Source organism: Podarcis raffonei, chromosome 8, assembly GCF_027172205.1.
Source record: "Podarcis raffonei isolate rPodRaf1 chromosome 8, rPodRaf1.pri, whole genome shotgun sequence".
NCBI lineage: Eukaryota > Metazoa > Chordata > Lepidosauria > Squamata > Lacertidae > Podarcis > Podarcis raffonei.
The window spans coordinates 38,317,778-38,336,429 of NC_070609.1; the positions used below are offsets into that span (position 1 = coordinate 38,317,778).

The following is an 18,652-nucleotide window of genomic DNA, read 5'->3' on the forward strand; positions in this document are numbered from 1 at the left end:
CAGCCGCTCCACCTCATCTCTATAGTGCGTTTCACCCTCCCTTTCAGGGATGAGCCCAATCACGGTTGTGTCATCTGCAAATTTGACAACCCTATTACTAGGGTGAGCAGCGACACAATCGTACGTGTAGAGAATATAAAGGAGCGGACTGAGTACGCATCCCTGTGGTGTTCCTATGTTAGTCTTAAGCATTTTAGAGGTATAAGGGCCCAACCGAACCCTCTGGGAGCGGTCTGACAAAAAGTCCAATATCCACCCACAAAGTGATAACGGAAGCCCCAGATCTTCCAGTTTAGACATCAGACGCTGTGGTAGAATGGTATTAAATGCCGTGGGGAACAAACACGTGGGGAAACATTTCCACTTCCTGGAACCCGCTATAATTGACATTAAGATGGACATACTGGAACAAATGAATTTCAGAGGGAGACTGCAACCTGTAGATAATGTAATTATTACAACTGTTAATAGCAAAATACCCTCAGTGCTCTTCTGCATTTCCTCTCAGTGTTTACAATTCTCTTCCTCAACCATGTAGACCTACAATTCAGGATGTAATGATCTCATGCATCTGTTGAACTGGACTGCTGTCCGCGAAAGCTTAAGCCATCATGTGTTGGTCTCTGAAGTGCTACAAGGCTCTGACTTGCTGCTTCTTGCCTTGACGCTCCAGGTGAACACATCCTAGAGCAACTCCTGCTCTCCTCTAACAAACAGGGGTGAGAGGAGGAGAATAGCCTACAAAGGAAGGTGAGGGTAGAATGGGCAGCCCCCTGGCAAAGCACAATTGCTTCCTCTGTCCCCTTTGCCATATCTCAGGGTAGGAAACACTTTTCATCCCAAGGGCCAGATCCCCTTGTGGGGAACCTTTCAGGGGCCATTTGTGAGTGATGGGCAGGGCCAGAGGCAAAAGTGGGAGGAGCAAGACATTTGACTCTTAATCTTTGTGCCGTAGGTCCCTTGCAGCAGTGCAAAACCCAGATTGCTACACTTACACAAACGTCTCACGAAACAGTTGCTGTGGAGCAGGACCAGTGAGCAGAACGGGAATGGTTTAAGGGAGACCTACGGGAAGTATATCAACTCTGCATGCGGGAACTTTGAAAAAAGCATATTTGACTCCAGTCCGCCTTGCACATATTACTAGAGTTGGTTCCCGCATGTATCGAAAGAACTTACTGGCACTTGTAGTATTACACAAGTGCTTAACTTTTGGAAAGAACCGAGAGCTCCGTCGGAGCCCCTGAGGAAGAGGAGCAGCAGCAGCAGCAGCCCGGCTGGGGCAGAAGACGGAGCGAAGCGCCCCAGGGCTCTTTGGCGCACTGCCCGTGGTTGCTAAAAGCGGCTTTGTAACGATATCTTAAAAACTAACGGGGCGGCCAGCGGAACTCCCTGCTACGAGGACGCGGAGGAGAGTGAGCGGCTGCCTAGTTGCTAGGCAGCTTCAGGGAACGGCGAAATAGCCCCTCCCTCCTGGGCGTGGTTTTGCGGCTCCGCCCCGTAGCGTCAGACGAGCCTTTTCCCCGCGCGCAGGCACATCTGGCCATTCGTAGTTCCGGGTGCGTCCGGCATGGCGAAAGCGGCCAAGTGCGCCAAGGTGGGTTTGGCGGCCGGACCGCGGCCTGAGGGGCGGCTAGTGGGCGGAGGCGGGGAGGCCTTAGCACCCCGCTCTCTCTTTCTCTCTGTGCTCCGCAGGTGGAGGAGGAGGCGGCGGCGGCGGCGAGTGACTCGGGCGCCCTCACCGCCTTCCTGGGCTGGTGCGCCGACGCGGGCCTGGAGCTGAGCGCTAAGGTACGGCCCGCCAGGGGCTTCCGCGGGCCCGAAGGGATTGGGCCAGCCGCTCCCTGCCGCGGGGAGAGACTGGCCGAGGGGGAAAGGCCCCTCCATCCCCCCCCCAGGGAAAAGCAAGAGGCTTTCTTGCCGAGGCCCCGTGGCCAGGTGTTAAGGGGAGGCCGCTCTTCATTCATTCAAATTCCATTTGAATTTCACCTGCCTTTGCGGGTGACTCCTACTCCCAGGCGGCTCACACAACGCAGGGGAAGGAGGTGCGGTTCCCAGCAGTAAAGGAGCGGAAGGTAGTACAGAACCACCCGGAAAATTAAAGCCGAAATGAAACTTGTAGCAGTAAATATGCACCGGCCTAATAATAAAATGCTTTAAAACAAAAACACCCATCCAAAGGAACCCGGCAGCAGCAAACAACAGGAACCGGCATGAATAAGATAATGAAAATGTGGAGTTTCCAGACTTGTAGTAACTTTAATCTTGTTACTTCACATGCATCAATAAACACCATTTTACTCGGCATTAATCTAGTCTCGCTCCTTTTCCTGCTTCCATTCTAACAGCTGCTAATGGTGGGTTAATATTGCCACTCTGGGGGAGCTAAAATAGTTAGAAAATGGCTGTATCACTCTTTAGTCACCTGGCTTGTGTTACCGGGAAATTGGAAGGGGGGGTGAGAGATCCCGCCTCCCAAACGAGAAATAACAGCAACATATCTGCAAAGGCATTGCATCTGCAAGGGAAGCTCAGCTCAGGAGCCTGTGACTCCCCACTGAACCCCAGGTCTTCAACAAAGGAAAATAGCAATTCACTGATAAATGTATCTATGTACTGGCTGAGTGGGAAAACTTCAGAAATTCATAAGAAGCCACTTGTATTAATCTTCTCAGTTCCAATGGCATTTAGGACCCAGGGAAGTGAGGTATAAGGGGTGGAGTGAGAGAGCCCACTGTAATCCCCAAGATGTACAGCCCCGTCCATCTGCAGGGCCTTCCTAAGGAGTCATGGCTGGTGATAGCCCAGACAAGAAAAAGGGTTTGACTTGACTCGGGGATCAGGGAACTGTAAATGCTTTCCTTTGTACTGTGATGAAGTGTGAAAGACTGTATTTGAGTGACAGGGGCATGCCTGGATCTCAGCTTCTACCTGAGACCACACCTTTTCTGTGACATGTCTATGTCTTGATGATGCATCTTGATGTATTGTGGGAAACTTCATGGGCTTCATCTTTGTGGTAGTAGGAAGTCTTGTTGCAACAATAAAGATCAGGCTCCAAGGACTCCCGGTTACACTTGTGAGTACAAAAGGATAATTAATCTATTATGGGTCAACTTTTGTGATGCTAACCAAGGACCTGTAACGAAGGGTTGTAGTAAAAAAACAACAACACCTTTTGGAGTTGGAGAAAAAACCTTTCTTTTCCTGTGTTGTAGGTCAGTGTGAGCAGAGAGGGCACAGTAGCTGATTATGGCATGGTGGCCAGGGAAGACATTGAGGCAGGAGAAGTCCTTTTCACCATCCCAAGAACGGCAGTCCTTTCGCAGTACACAAGCCCCCTTTCTTCCCTACTAGAGAAAGGTACAGGAATGGTTTTTGGGGGATTCTGTAGCTTCATTAAAAGCTTCATGTTCATTGGGCAGCCTGTCCAACCAGGTGCCCTCCAGCTGTTTTGAATTACAACTCTCAGCCCCAACCAGCATCAGTGTGCTTTCTATCATAGAATAGCCTTTGCTAAGCAGGTGCCCTCCAGATGCTATTGGACTACAACTCCCACCAGCCCCACTTGGCATAGTACATATGCACACACACAGTACCCTCTATTAATATATCCATATTCTTTGCATGTGTCTGGTTGTGCTAAAGGAGGTAGAGGCCCCCAGATTGCTGACCTATGGTGTACAGTATTGACAGCCAGTCATGGTAATGATAGGAATTATAGTCCAACAGCTGGAGGGCACCAGGTTGATGGAAGGCTGATATAGAGTGTGCTATTGTCCTACAAAGAGAATGTGCATGTTGATACTTGTAAATGGGGTGGAGGAAACAGAAAGCTCCTCAGTAAGCTTCCAGATTCTTCAGAATGCCCCAAAATGTGTCATCCTTGAGTGAGATTGGAGAGTTGTGTTCTCAACTATGGACGTAGGTTTCTGGCTGATTTGGTTTGCTCTTTTAACAGATAATAGTTCTGGCGTTCTTACACTCTATTTTATTTACCTTTAATAGAGCAAGCCTCTCTGGAGAGTCAGTCCGGCTGGGTTCCGCTCCTGCTTTCTTTGCTTCATGAGTCCACAGCCAGTGATTCTCGTTGGGGGCCTTATTTCTCACTGTGGCCTAACTTCAGCGGTCTGGATCACCCCATGTTCTGGTAAGAGAGGAGGCTGTTTGGCTGTGTTCTGCCAGTGCCCAGCTTCCTCAGGTAAATCAGTTGCAGCACATCTTCACCAAACAAATTTGGAGTCCAGAGCAGAGTCAACCACCTCAAGGATGCTTGTGAAGCATGCTTGCAGTAGCTCAGAAAATGAGGCTGGGCTGGGCATGGTCAGGTGCTTGTGCTGGAGCATATCTTCATGACTCCAGTCCTAGGGCTTTTCATTCCCCCTTGTTATGCCAGAAAATGCAGGCAGGCACTGTAGTTCCATAGGAAAAAATCAAAGACTTTTGACACTGGTGTTACCAGCTTGGTGGTGCTTAAGGGTGGTGCTTGAGATGTTTGATTGAGAGGCTAGTTTATTTCTGGATGATAATGGTGACATGTTTGAACCTTGGGCAGGTTTGTGTCTACCCACCTACACCTCTTTGTTCACAGTTTCTTAAGAATAGGTTTAAAAACACTTGAGAGTAGGTCATCTAAACAACAGTCACTTGAGAATCAAATAGTAAGCTGGTGTTAATAAGTGCTTCTTTTTATGATGGGGTGGGGGGAGTGATGTAGAGAGTAGTATAATGAAAGGGTGTTCTGGTGAGGGAGGTGCGTAGAGTGCAGAAACCATGCTCTAGTCTCGGATTAGGAAAACTAGAATGGTTTGAGAATACATATTGGATCTTTCAGATACCAAGGTGATAGCTAGATCTCAGATGAGGAAGTAGCCAGCTTGTCAATACTGTTCAGCACAAGTGAGCAATCTGGGGGACTCTACTTTCTTCAGCACAGCTAATCCACCCAGTCAGGAGAGGGAGAGAAGATGGCGCTATGGATGAAGGAGATAGAGGGTGCTTGGTGTGGGGGTTTGTGTGTGCATGCATTCATGAGAGAATGGATGGAGTGAAGAGGGAGAAAGAAAGTGGATGTTCCATCCACTTTCTGCTTGGGTGCCACTTCTGCAACTGGTTTGTAGTGCCTTGCTGCTTTCTGGCCAAGAGAGTGTAGCCTGCTGTACAGGAACCATTTTGATTGTTCACTTACTTGGCTTCTTGCTTAAAGAAAGAAGCTGCACCTTCTGCTTGCTGTTTTGTACAGGAGTAAAGAAGAGCAGATGAGACTTCTGCAAGGAACAGGGATTCCAGAAGCTGTGGACAAGGACTTGGCCAATATCCAGACAGAGTATTCCACCATCATCCTGCCTTTCCTAAAAGCCCACCCAGATATATTTGACCCTGAGGTGCACACTCTGGAGCTCTACAAGAAGCTGGTGGCCTTTGTCATGGCATACAGGTGAGAGAGAGAGGAAAGGTGGGAGCCGTGAGTGGTCACTCTCTAAACTGCCGAGGGGCGAGCAGGGTGTGTACTGTTGCCTTCCATCTGGGACACTGTGGTTTGGAGTTTCAAGAGAGGGCACCTGAGAAGCATTCAGGTTGAGAAACTAAATATATGCAGGAAGTCAGTTGATAAGAGGAGTCCCAGATGGGTTCAGTTTTTGGTGAACTGAGAAGGCAGAAAAGCAAAAGTTGCCTATCAAGAAAGAAGAGAAGTGTCACTGCTGTGCCTCTCTTCCTTTCCACATCTCTGGCCTTGGACAGTTGGAACTTTCCTTGCATAAACCATAGCAGGGATGGGGAACCACAGGCCCAGAGGTCAAATGTGCCTACCTGGCCCTCTGATGTGGTTGGATCATAACTCCTATTATCCCTGACTGCTGGTCCTTCTCACTAGGGATGATGGGGTTTTTAGTTCAACCACATTTGGGGAACTAAGGTTGAAAAAGGCTGTTCTATACTGCTTGGGCACCCTAGATGAGGCTCTTTAAAGTAAAGCTCAGATTGAGTTCAGGGGCAGTTCTTGGATTGTGTGTTGCAGTTTCTAAACTAGTAGCCATTTTCAGAGCCATGTGCATCTCTCCCTCTCACCAACCTCAGCATGATTTGGCTGTACTTAAAGCTGCCTCGGTCTAGTATCTCCCTGCTTTGTTCCCCACTAGTTTCCAGGAACCTTTGGATGAAGAAGAGGAAGATGAGGAGGAGCCCAATCCCCCAGTGATGGTGCCCATGGCAGATCTCTTGAATCACGTGGCTGACCACAATGCCAACTTGGAATATTCGCCGGTGAGCAGAGCATACAGAGCTTAGATGCAGTTAAGCCCGTGTGTGTGTGTGCGTGTGTGTGTGTGTGTGTGTGTGTGTGTGTGTGTACGCCAACCTCCCCCAGTCTTTCAGATCTATTCCCTGAGGTGTGAATTTTCAAAGGGCCAAGTGGGTTTTTCCTGTATGTCTGAGTCACAGTTCCCATCATGTGTGTTATGACTTGTTCAGACCAGAGGACTCTTCGTCCTCGATGCAGCTCTGCAGTGGCCAAAGGAACAATTCCTTCTTGCAGCAGTTTCTGCTTCCATAAGGAAAAGCAGGATATGCCTGGAAAGGATTTGCTGAAATATTTAATTGAACTAGAATACAAAAAAGGGAGGTGTGAGGAGGTCAGGGAAACAAGTAAATGAAAGACAAGATATGGAAAGATGGAAATGTTTTTAATTGTTTTTACTTTTCTGTATTTTGTATTTTCTGTTCTATTTTTAAAATTTTTTTTCTTCCTTCTTTTTTCATTTTTGTAACTTTTTTGAAACTTTAATAAATATTATTTAAAAAAAAGAAAAGAAAAGCAGGATATGCCATCTGTAGCTGCTTGACCTGCTGGGATTTTTGCCTGGAGAAAGAGAGTCTTCTGTCAACTCTGCCCATCTTCCTTTTGCCTTGAGGAATGTGTGGAGTTTTCTCCCAGTACTGAAAGGCTCAGATGGTTCATTTCTTGCTCAGGGGACACTCACTGTGATGCAGACTGAGAATTCCTGCCATAAGAAAATGACCAAGGTGTCATTCCATTCTGTGGTAGGAATTATTTGTTGTGATTGTCTTTGGAAGACTGGTGAAGAAGGTTCAGATCTATGTGTGCCCTTTCTGTGTCCTTCGGCATAATGGGGATGCTTAGCCCATAGCTTCAGCTAATTGTAACTTAGCTGCTTCTCCTGTTTGGTTAATCAGTGAAATATGTCATTGTGGAGAGCCAAGGATGAAAGGAAAGGAGAAAGAGTAGGAGTTGTGTAGACAGAATCTCTGCCCCCTTTGGAACTTTGTTCTCTTCTCCTCCCTCCTCCTTACATTGTACCTTGTGGAATTTAAATTGAAGCTGTTTGGAGAGCTGATCTTTGCTGAAATGCAGGAAATTAAACCAAGTACATTTTCTCTAGCTCTCAAGTACCAGTAGGAATTCTTGGGCGGCAGCAACATGACTGACATCAGGTCATGCAATTGCTTTTCCTGGACTTGAGAAAATCCCTTCCTAGATTGCTGAGTGAGAGGGACTGCTTGAGTAAGAAGCTGCTGTTTCTTGTTCCCCTCATCACAGTCCCTGAAATCAAACCTGTAAAAAATTTTAATGAAAAAATTTACAGGTCTGTTGTTGGGCAAAAAGGCACACCCTTGATTCAGATCTCAGGCGCACCCTTGATTTTTGGTGCTTGGATTCTGTTTTCATCACTTTGCAAGCAGCTGTATTTGGGAATGCATGGGTCTCACCTATCTGGTTCAGCCAAAAGGGACTTTGCAGGCACTACTGATCAGCTGGTTGACAGGGCCTACAAAGCCTATTTCAAAGTGCTGCATGAAATAGAGCTTTGAGAAGGACTTCTGAAGACTCCTGTGATGCCATGGGGTTGCCAGGCCCAAAAGGGGTTGGAGAGAGAACAGTTTGGCCCATTGAGCTAAAAAGCTCCTCCATCCCTCATGCAGCCTTTCCACAGAGTGTCCTTTCTCGGCAGCTGATGGGTGGGAGGCTCTGCTTTCTTCCATCCCTCTCCAGAATTTTCTCCTGTCTCTGAAGAGCATTCACAGCAAATTTGGTGCATTTCAGGGGAATGCTTGGGAGTGTAAGCCAATGCTTCCTAAGAGTGAAAAACAGGGAAGACGTCTGCTACTCTACCTTCTGTCTTCCTCCTCCAACTGCATCCCTTTTGTTATTCCTCATCTGTTGCACACATTGCAGGAGTGGAGAAAACTGCAGGAGATGAGTGGGGCAGAGGAAAACTTTTTCTTGGGAGATTCTCAGGACTGGACAGGATCTGTCAAGTTTTACTTCCCTCTTTTGTCTGCAGGAGGTATTGAAAATGGTTGCAACTCAGTCCATCTGCAAAGGCCAAGAGATCTTCAACACTTATGGGGAGATGGCAAACTGGCAGCTCCTCCACATGTATGGCTTTGCTGAACCGTATCCTGGCAACACAAACGATGCTGCTGACATCCAGATGCTGACGCTATGCAAAGCAGCACTGCAAGGCAAGAGGCTGGCCAGGAGACACTTTTTTAAAAAAGAAACATAAATCAGCAGAGTAAGAGGATATCTGAAAATCCATCTGTCTGTCACCTTGTGTTGCTTTTTCCAGCTGTGTTTTTAATAGGCGGAGGCTGCATTTAAATACAGGTGTTTGTATGTGACTTCTGCAGCTGCTGGTGGCATCCAGAACAAAACAGCTTGATTACTTTGCTTCCCAATCTTGCATAACACCTCCTGGGTCATAATGCCAATTTAAAACAAAATAATCTGAAGGCATGAAACTTTCCTCCATGATGCTCTGGATGCATTCAAGGTTTTCACCCTCTCCCTCTCTCCCCCCCCCCCTTCACAACTCTGTGGGACAAGTTAGGCTGAGTATGTGGTCCAAAGTCTTGTTGGGACTGAGTGAGGACTTGAAGCTGGGCCTCTCTGGCCCCTGCCAGGCACTGTTAGCTGCGGCACTACACTGGATTAGACGAAAGGATGCGCTTCTGCTTTTGACTGCAGCCAATGCTCCCTCTGCTGCCTGTTGAACCTGCACCTGCTGCTTTTGTCTCCCTCCACCAGCTACAAAGACAGAAGCTCAACGGCAGCTGGTCTTGGAGCAATGGGACTTCCTCTGCCAGATGGAGATGGTGGGTGAGGAAGGGGCTTTTGTGATTGGCTGGGAGAGAGTCTTAACTGAAGAAGAGCTGGCCATGGCATTGAAGGTAAGGGCTCTGGCTGGTTGCTGCGCCATTAGACTCCTGGGAGGCCATTTTACTTCCGTACATGCTTGCTGTGATTACTTAAGCAGTTGACAGAGTTTTACTTTACAGGGGTGGCATGTTGGACTTAATCTGAAGATTCTTTCAGTTTAGATGGAGGGAGGACAACTCCTCTCTGTTGGTCAGTGGAGGTGTGACTTGTGAAGGCTTCTTCCAGTAGCAGGCAGGGAGGCTTGAGGTTGCTTGGGGGCTTGCTTATGCCACTTTGGCACCTGGGCATTGCAGCCCCAGAATAGAAGAGTGCTTCAGTCTTAGCTGGCTGGGTAAGGAGCAAATTCCTCTGCCAGTCTATAGATTGCAAGGGAGGGGGCAGCTATGCTTTGTTTTTTGCTGGAGGCAGCACAAAAACGTGCCTCCCACAATGCACTGGTCATTTTGAAGTCTTTCCAGGGCTTGTCTCCACTGGAGGCATTGCCCATTACAGATGTCGCTCTGGGGGCTCTCTGTGTGCTTTGATGTTTTTGTGCAAGCCCTCCCTATCCCTGGGTTCTGAGATGCCTCCTAAGGAAGGGCACAGCCAGCAATGGAGAAGCTATTATTTGGGCAAGTGTGCTTCTCTTTCCTCCAGGGACTGGCTCAATTACTGGACCAGGGTGAAGATGTGCACATGTACTCTTGGCCTGCTACTGCTGCCTATTTTGATGGACAGGATTTAGAAAATGTAGGAAGCAGCCTTCATTCCACCTCTCACAAGTTCTCCTACATGCCAATTCTTCCACTGAGACTCCTTAAGTTGTTGCTTTCTGCTGAAGTCCCAGGCAGCTTCCACCATGTTCTCTCTTTATGCAACCACCCCTTCCCCATGTAATCAGCGGTATATTCTGTAGTGGAATGAATGGGGAAGATCTGAACTTTTTATGCTGTGTGGCAATGACGTATCTTCTGTGGTGCTGTCATTGTTCCCAGGAAAGGGAGAAATGTGGCTAGAGAGATTCTGCTTCCATCCCTTGGGACTTCTTTCTCTGTGGCTTTTGGGGGCCAACAGCCTCACTGACCTTGAGCTCTAAATAGTCTGCCAAATTTCCTGCAGGTGCTTGTCAAAGGACAGTTTTAGTACTAATATATACAGTGGTGCCTTGGTTCTCAAACTTAATCCATTCCAGGAGTCAATTCCACTCCCGAAACCATTCGAAAACGGCTTCCGATTGGATGCAGGAGATTCCTGCACTCAAGCTGAAGCTGTGTTGGATGTTTGGCTTCCGAAAAATGTTTGCAAACCGGAACACTTCCGGGTTTGCGGCGTTCGGGAGCCAAGCCGGTCAAGTACCAAGGTACCACTGCAGTTTCTTGTGACATAATTATGTCTTTTGACATAATCACTAACCAAGTTACATACATGGATTAAATGCTGTGTGCCTTTAAACACATTTATATTTCTTGCTGCCTGTTCCAGTTGTCTCAATGGAAACTTAATTTCAAAACATTTTGAATGACTTGTCTGCTCTTCCCCCAAATTCTGCCTATGGAAACTAGCAAGTGTCCCCCCCAAAAAATTATGTAAACGTCGTATCCATCTAATATTAATGTTTTGCAAGATGCTCTCACATATTTACTTCATTATATTATGAATCTCTTCCAGAATGTAACTTAACTTGGGAGAGGGGAAGGTCCAGAGTTTTAAATCCTGAGAAGCAACAGCAGGATCCCTTTTGGAGAATGTTTACCAACATCTGTGGGGCTGTTGATGCCTTGAAGTTACTTAAGAGACCAAGAAGGTAGCTCTCAATAATCCCATTTCTTTGTGGCTGTAGGTGCTGACTATGTCTGCAGATGAGTTCAAGGAGTTCAAGGAGCAAGAGACCCAGGAACCCAAAGCAGGCGAGGATGGTGCTATGTTCCTGATGCTCTCAAATACTACCATACCAAGGCTTGAAGCCTCCTGGAAGAAGCTGCTCTTTGATGCTACACTGCTAACCCTGAAGTCATACAGCTCAGACTTAAAAGCAGAGGAAGAAATGCTCAGAGACCCTGAAGCTTATTCAAAACTAAGCTGCCGGGAGAAGTTTGCCCTGCAAGTGCGCTATGGCCAGAAGATGATTTTGCACCAGTTGCTGGAGCTAGCAAGCTAGCTGCAGCTGAGGAAGGCAAGTGCTGTTGGCCAGGGAGGCTTAGCTAAAGGTTTCTATAAAGGCAGAGGCATTTATTTTTATATAAAAATGTGTTTCTGTGAGTATCAATTACATCCACAGGTAGCAAAGCTACCAATTTACACAGCACAGAATTGACACAGCTGGGGAATCTGTGTTTCTGTAGATGCGTTTGGACAACTCCAATCATCCCTGACCATTATGGGCTAGGCCATGCCAGCTGAGACTAATGGAAGTTGGAGTCAAAGGACACCTAGAAAGCCAGTTTCCCCACCTCTTAGGACCCCTGTACATTAAATCAGCTGGTAAGATGGCCAAGTTTACAACACCAGTGAGACCCAGTAAATAGGGCATTAGTCATATGGGATGTCCCCATCTCCCGAAGGACTGTGATCAGATCTAGCACTTGTTTCACTTGCTTACTGTCTAGATGCTCTTCCTCATCCCTGGGAGTTTTCATGCTTCTTTGAAGTTGAAAAAATGTTCCTAAAAACATTTTCATTGTTAAGTCTATTATTATTATATTTACATTTTGAATGCCTTTGTAGCATCTTTTACTTTTTCCAACCTTCTTCCCATCCCACCTCTGGCCAGATGAGCTGCATAGATGTATAGTTTGACTAGGCTTGGAGTTTTTAAACAATAAAATTTATTTGTATTGATAAGTGAGAAACCTGTGTTATTGCCACCTTAATGGACACTTTGAGGAGTTAAGGATGAATGGGGTCAAATGGTGTACTGGACAGTTCTATTTACAGAGTATTCTCTCCCCCGTAAATCCTCGATGGTGACTGCAGCACCAGGACTATTCGTTTTGAACCCTAGTTCATGCCATCTGAAGGTAGAAGGGCCACCTCCTAGTGTACATCCTGCTCTGGCCCTTTGGTTGCTCACCTGGAGGTACCATCTCTAGGCCTGAACATGTGCACTAAATGAAAGCTCCTAGGTGTTTTTTTAAAAAACTCCCCTTATTGGAAGCCCACTTAACTGCCCAGGGAATCAGCAAGAATAGGATTCTTGCTTACATTTTACTGATGCCTCAATTTTATCCTCCTAAGATAGCAGTTAAACATTGTTAAAGTAGCAATATATTAGATTGATGTACTGCATCTTGATAGTATAAAAAGGAATTAGATTTATGTTGAAAATATAAGCAGTGAAGAACATTAACAACATTCGTCATAGATGATGAGAAAACATGGACATGTGCTGCTTTTCATGACTTTAATGTTTAACTACAGAATGCATACATACAAGAAGTGGGAGAACTAAAGCCCAAGAGAACTAGAAAGGCTACAAAATACAACACGTGGACCAATACATTTACAAAACATTCAAAATCCTTACAAAATGGGCTGTATTGGTCCTTTTTGTTCTTTTTACAAACTCAAACTTTGTGGCCACAGGGGAGCAGTTAACAGATTCACATCCTCCCCATCCCAAAATTTACAAGTGTCAAGAAAGAAAATCTACAGGCCTGGTCTCTTGTTTCCTTTGCTAAACCCACTAGCCCTCTCCCAAAGGGCCCAAAGTATATCTTTGCGAATCAAAACAAAGGAAGTCCTCCGCTCCAACGTTCGTGCCTCTTGCTGGCAGCATTTGATACTGGGAAAAGCAATATACTGGACCCTAATCCTAACTTTCCCCCACCCAGTCCCCCATATACTGTAGGATCCTGTGCTCCAATGCATCCATTTCCCCCCTCTTTGACAACTTTGTGATTTACAGGTCTCCCACCCACAAGAAAAATAAGTTACATAATATTTAAACTGGCTTTTCCATATTCTTTGGGAGTCTGGGAATGTCAGGAGAGCAGATCTGCCCCAGACAAAACACTTGGCATCAGCAGCCACCACTTCTATTACAGGCTGGTCAGGCACACAGTATGTGCCTCTCTTGAAACACAATTCGCACAAACCCAAAGTTCAGACAAATATTTCTGTTCTGTGTATTTACAATAAGTTTGAAATTATATTCACAGCATCTTCTGAATTTTGGCCAAGAGTCAAAACTTTTGTTTTTAAAACTTTGGAACATGCCCACAGAGGAGGAGATTTCTCACACAAAGATCTGTGATGTAAGCCCAACATGGGGGAGGGAGAGGCAGCCTCCAAGGTCTGGCTAGACCCGCACACATTATTCTGTCAGCTTGATGGGATGGAGATCTCCAGGCTGGCACAATTTCCAGGGTGGTTGCTTTCTCTAACTAGCTCCAGTTCCTTCCATTACTTGTTGTGCCTGTTTTTGCCCCATACAACATTGCGCAACAGACTGGAACAACCTACAACAAGGAGAATAAACTTTATTTCAAGACACAACTTCCTCTCCTCTGCAAGTACCAGAGATCCTAGGACTGAGTCCCCCAAATACACTGAACAACTAACTGTTTAAAATTACTCACTTTTCAATTTCTGGAGCACAATGGACAAACTCGTGATTCCAGAACTTAAATGCTGGGTTTTTAATCAGCTCGATGAAGGTAATAAGGAGACCCCATGGGTGAGGCCTATTTACAATCAGTCGTTCTAGCAGAACTCTGTAAAAGAGAAACAGATTAAGGCATGGGGAAAGTCACACCGCGTGCCAGTATGAAAGACATGATGCAGGAATATCAAGGTCCCGCTGAGAATAGGTACCCTCATGGGATTGCGTCTGGCAACATTAATTAGCACTATGCTGCTTTCAGAATGTGGAAGACTTTGCTTCTCAATACAATGTGAGAGTGGGAAACCTGATTCTAGGCTTCACCACTGCAGACTCTGGCTGCAGATTTGTGGGGATGAATGCTCCTCCATCCAGAAAAGGATCCTTGCATGGAATCATTGCAACCACCTTAACAGCTGCCTTTCAAACCATGTGAACCCTCTAATAAACACTGGAAGTCCTACTCTACATGTGGATAAGAGGGGCAAAGCTTAGAGTGTTTGTTACATTGCCAGCAGTGACTTGCTACTGCTGCAACGGGGACAAGACACTTTCTTCCTGGTTGCTGGGCAGGACAGCTTCAGATGGCAGTGGACCAACTAAGTGTTAGCTCCTGAAGCTTCTCCCCAATTCCTCATTGGCTCTTTTGTGAGAACTAGGCAATGTAGGGATTGCTTTAGACTCCTCAGATCTCTTACCTGGTGATTTGTTCTTGAATAGCTTCAGTGTTGGCCTCTGCAAATAGGTAAAGCATGGTGCAGCTGAAATAGTGAGTATGACTGTTTGGGTACCGTAACTGATTGGCAATTGCATTTAGGAAGAGGTACCGACCTGGAACACAAAAAAGGTAAATAGTTAGATTCTCTTAAACACAAAGGAAATCAACAGTCCTTGCCTGGCTAATTTGTTAGTTCCAAGAGTTATGTCCGAAAGCCGGAAAGGTTAATTAAATGGGTGCTGCCACCAGTTGACATGAATTTCCCAGGCTCACTTCTCAAAGTTTCCTAGTTTGTAATTCATTTTCATAAACCTGTTGGCTTACACAAGGGGCAGGGGCAACATTTTGCAGCCTGGAGGCCACATGCCAGGGGTGGGATCAGAAGTAAAAGCAACTGGTTTGACATTAAGCTGCATTCCAGCTATGTAAAAGTAACCGGTTTCTACAGATACATACAACTAACTTCTGTTCTCCATACAGCCAAGCGAGAGGCATCATCACAGTTCACAGACACATTCCAAGCTGGCAAACTCAACCAAGGAGAGTGTGGGTCATGGCCTGGGCTGGGGGTGGGGAGTGATGAGGTCTGAAGGACCACATTTGGCCCTTGGGCTAGAAGTTCCCCACCACTTAGATGGAACTAAATAAAACCTTTCTATATATTAGTTGTGGAATATTTTAAACATAATTTCTAAAATCTAACAATATTTTAGGGTACAATCTGGCCAAATTAAAGCAAAGTATTATCCATGTAAATAGTGAGATGCAGGATTGATTCTGTCATAGAACGCCAATACCTGCAATTATCAGCTAGCCTCTGAAGTCCAGTATCAATTGTAAGGCTAGCACATTATCAATTATACAGTATTTATGTCTGACCTCACCAGGTTGATTTCCCAGGCTCTTTTTCCCCCACTGCCAAAGACCTAGAGATAAACCTCTTGCATCTGATTTAACATTAGGCTAGCTGATTTGAAGTACTATCAAGCTTCCTTTTTTACCTTCTGTGTCCAGGTCAACAGCAAGATTCTGGAAGATATCCATGTGAGCCGAGTGGGTGATGGTGCTCATGGAAGGAGTGCTGCCTTTGTTGTGAATATGTGCAATAGCTTGAGTACCTACATACAGCACCAGGGCATTTATCAGCTGGATATTGTAGCGATTGCCAGGCTCATTTGATACCTAGTGGGGTGAACATAAAAGAGGCAAAATCACTGCCTTGGACCTCCGAGACAAAGAGCCGTGAAGAAAATATATTATGTGATTACGAATGTTTAAACTGCAGAGTATAACTCACTAAAAGGTCTGCCAAAGCCATTAGCTTTAACAGCAGGCAGGCTTCTCTTATCTCCTCTATCACTGCTGCGGCACAATCCATCCCCAACTAGGTACTAGTTTTTAAAAGATACATGCATTACAATATAATAAAAAGTTGCTAAACAGAGACCCACAGCTCCATCAGGATGCATTATCTGGGCCAGGTAAAACTGATCTTTTCCTAATTTATGTCTCTTTAATGTATGACACATTCTGCAGTGGGATCAGGGCTGAACTGGGATCTTTCCTCTCTTTGATGACTAAACTATGCATCTGGCAAGCACCAGATCTATGATTTTTACTGTGGGTCCACCACTGTAAGCCTCAATCTGATAGTTATTTTTAAGGGACTCCATGTAAAAGGCTGCAAATTCAAGAAGATCCGTTTTAAGCCTATTGGATCTCATTTTTACCCAAATATCCCCCCACAAAAAGTAAAGAAAATCTCTGTTTGGGGAGGAGTAAAAGAATGACACACTCAAAATTCCAGAACTGCCCACACCCCCAAATAAGGTTGATGAGCCCTGCTTTAGACAGAGGACCTAAAAGCCTGTTTTGGAGCAAAAGACACAGCAGACACAGGACTGCATGCTAACCTCCACTCACAGACCTCTTCCTCAATCTGATTTTTGAGTAAGCCCCTCACCTGCAAGTTGCTACGCAAGTCGGACAGGAACGTGACTGGAGAACGGGTTTTGAGGTAGGAATCCAAATCCTTCTTGAACTGAGGTGGCATCACTCCAGTGAAATTGGTGAGTATCCGTGGAGCAATATTAATCTCACTCAACATGTCCACCTGTCGAGCACACAGAAGCACCCTAACGTTATTTTCTACCATTCAGCTGTTACCCATCTGAAGTCCACAGGGAAGGCTGAGTATCACTCTTGTATCACCACCACCACCATGATCTTAAATGTGACAGCTGCTTTATCTTGCCCAATGCAAACCAAAGTGACTTACAACCAACCAAACAAAAAAACCACCCCACATCAATATATTAAATATATTAAAACCAGTGGGGAGGACAGACATTGAAAACATCCTGCCCAATTCTAAAAGGCCACAGATAGTTAAGGGCCAAAAGGCTGGTTACAGAGGAAAGGTTTTGCTTGGTGTTTAAATATATGTTATGATGGTGCCAGGCGAGCTTCCCTGTGGAGAGCATCCCACAAGCAGAAAGGCACCACAGAAAAGGCCCCTTCTCCTGTTAACACCCAGTGGATCTCTCATGGTGGTGGCACTCAAAGGAGGGCCTCAGGTATAGATGTAGCATAAGCAAACTGATATGCTGGAACAGATGCCAGAGTTCAAGTGCATCTTTACTACTAAGCAACGACTGCCGTGTATGTTCCAGGACAGAATGCTCTTTTCAAGACCAGGAGTTCACAATGACATTCCCCACCTGGGGCGTTTCAGTGTTATAAACAGCTTCCCTAAGGCTGGGGGTAGCTAATGGGGTGCCCTTCAGATGTTGATGGACTACAACTCCTGTCATCTTTAAGCACTAGCCTTCTAGTTGGGACCAACAGGAGTTGGAGTCCAACATCAGGAGGGCATTATATTGGCTACCCTGTTTCATCAAAGCAGGTCAAGCTGACCCACTAGTTGTTTATGCAAAAGCATCAACACCATTGCACAATCTCAGGTGCTTCAACAGATGAGGTCTCATACAAATTAGGCCTTGTACATTACCTTAAGGTTGGGAGTGAACGGATCTGGAAGCCTCATATTACGTGGGAAGGCACTCAATATCAGATTCCTTAGCTGAATACAGTTTGGAGGAATCACATCGCAGAAACCATAGTGGTAGTCACAGAGGAATTCTGGGAAGTCATGTAACAGGACCAACAACACACGCAGAGTACCCTACAAAAAAACGGGGGGAAAGAGAACTAAGTATCTATGCTAAATCTATGCAACACATCTCAACCAACACTATTATCAGAGCTTTCCAAATGTTTCATGTTGGTGACACACTTTTTACATACGCAGGTCAATTTCCTCATCCACAATCCCATGGAAAAGGGCTGTATGATTTGAACTTTACTGTGAAGCTACAATTGTGCTGGGAAAATAATCCAGACCATCACTGAATTGTAACAAATTCTCTTCTGTTCTATTCTAAATTCTACTTACCTTGTACAGAATTTGCATAGGTTTGGCAAGTTCCACATTCCTCAGGAAAGGAGCCAAATATTTAAACAGATCTATCAACAGCTGAGCGTACATAGGCCACCCCTGGAAAGAGAATTTACATGATAAGAGTTATGTGATATTTGCTAATATATTTACTATAATGTCTGAACTGGATCCCACTTAACATTGTTGGTAGAACTAACAATTTGCATATTACAAAGCAGTATAGTACATTATTCTTTAATCTGTCAGGGCTACCTGAAATATGAAATCCATAGTGAAACCAGCCAAATATGTACAATAAGGGGCACTGTAGGGGTTGAATTCTGGACTTAAGGGAAATGGAAGAATGAGTGAGATTTACTGGAAAGACTTGGTCACATCTGCCCCAATACAGTGCAGCTGTGGACTCTCAAAAGTTTGATACAACCTACAAGGCTGCAAATGGTTCCTTGTAAGTTATATCAAACTTCTGTTTAACATCTATGGCTGCTGGAGTAACTGATTTAAATATTCATTTTAAATAGAAAATAATTTTAACCTCTCTTTCTCTTACACTGCACAACCCTCCTCCCTTGCCCCTGCCTAGAAACAAAATAGGGAACTTGTCCATTGCAGCTCATGTACCTCTGCACAATTGTCTTTGTCTGCTCACAGGCAACTAAAGGGCCAAGCATTTTCAGAAGAAAAAGGCTGGTAATTAATAGGCAGAACAGTTTA

The 18,652-nt window shown here is 45.5% G+C and overlaps 2 protein-coding genes across 14 annotated transcripts in view; one reads left to right on the forward strand and one right to left on the reverse strand.

The window, feature by feature from the left end:
- Window positions 1–1,507: 1,507 nt before the first annotated feature.
- Window positions 1,508–11,737, forward strand: SETD6 (SET domain containing 6, protein lysine methyltransferase). Of its 2 annotated transcripts, none has more exons than XM_053399377.1 (9): window positions 1,508–1,599; window positions 1,701–1,791; window positions 3,219–3,363; window positions 4,009–4,150; window positions 5,243–5,437; window positions 6,141–6,264; window positions 8,304–8,484; window positions 9,050–9,192; window positions 11,001–11,737. In XM_053399377.1, the coding sequence occupies exons 1-9, from the start codon at window positions 1,571–1,573 to the stop codon at window positions 11,316–11,318; spliced, it is 1,368 nt and encodes a 455-aa protein (XP_053255352.1). In that variant the 5' UTR covers window positions 1,508–1,570; the 3' UTR covers window positions 11,319–11,737. The 2 variants fall into 2 exon arrangements, with proteins under 2 accessions (XP_053255352.1, XP_053255351.1); XM_053399376.1 differs by having other exon boundaries at window positions 1,543–1,597; window positions 1,696–1,791.
- An 809-nt stretch (window positions 11,738–12,546) lies between these two features.
- CNOT1 (CCR4-NOT transcription complex subunit 1) overlaps window positions 12,547–18,652 on the reverse strand; it is a 57,653-nt gene continuing 51,547 nt past the window's right edge. For all 12 annotated transcript variants that reach the window (XM_053399365.1, XM_053399375.1, XM_053399369.1 and 9 more), the window contains 7 exons: window positions 17,933–18,034; window positions 17,489–17,662; window positions 16,442–16,591; window positions 15,480–15,660; window positions 14,459–14,591; window positions 13,738–13,872; window positions 12,547–13,617 (listed from right to left, as the gene is read on the reverse strand). In XM_053399365.1, the coding sequence (XP_053255340.1) occupies window positions 13,539–13,617; window positions 13,738–13,872; window positions 14,459–14,591; window positions 15,480–15,660; window positions 16,442–16,591; window positions 17,489–17,662; window positions 17,933–18,034 (954 nt within the window). In that variant the 3' untranslated portion in view covers window positions 12,547–13,538. The remainder of the gene's footprint in view (window positions 13,618–13,737; window positions 13,873–14,458; window positions 14,592–15,479; window positions 15,661–16,441; window positions 16,592–17,488; window positions 17,663–17,932; window positions 18,035–18,652) is intronic.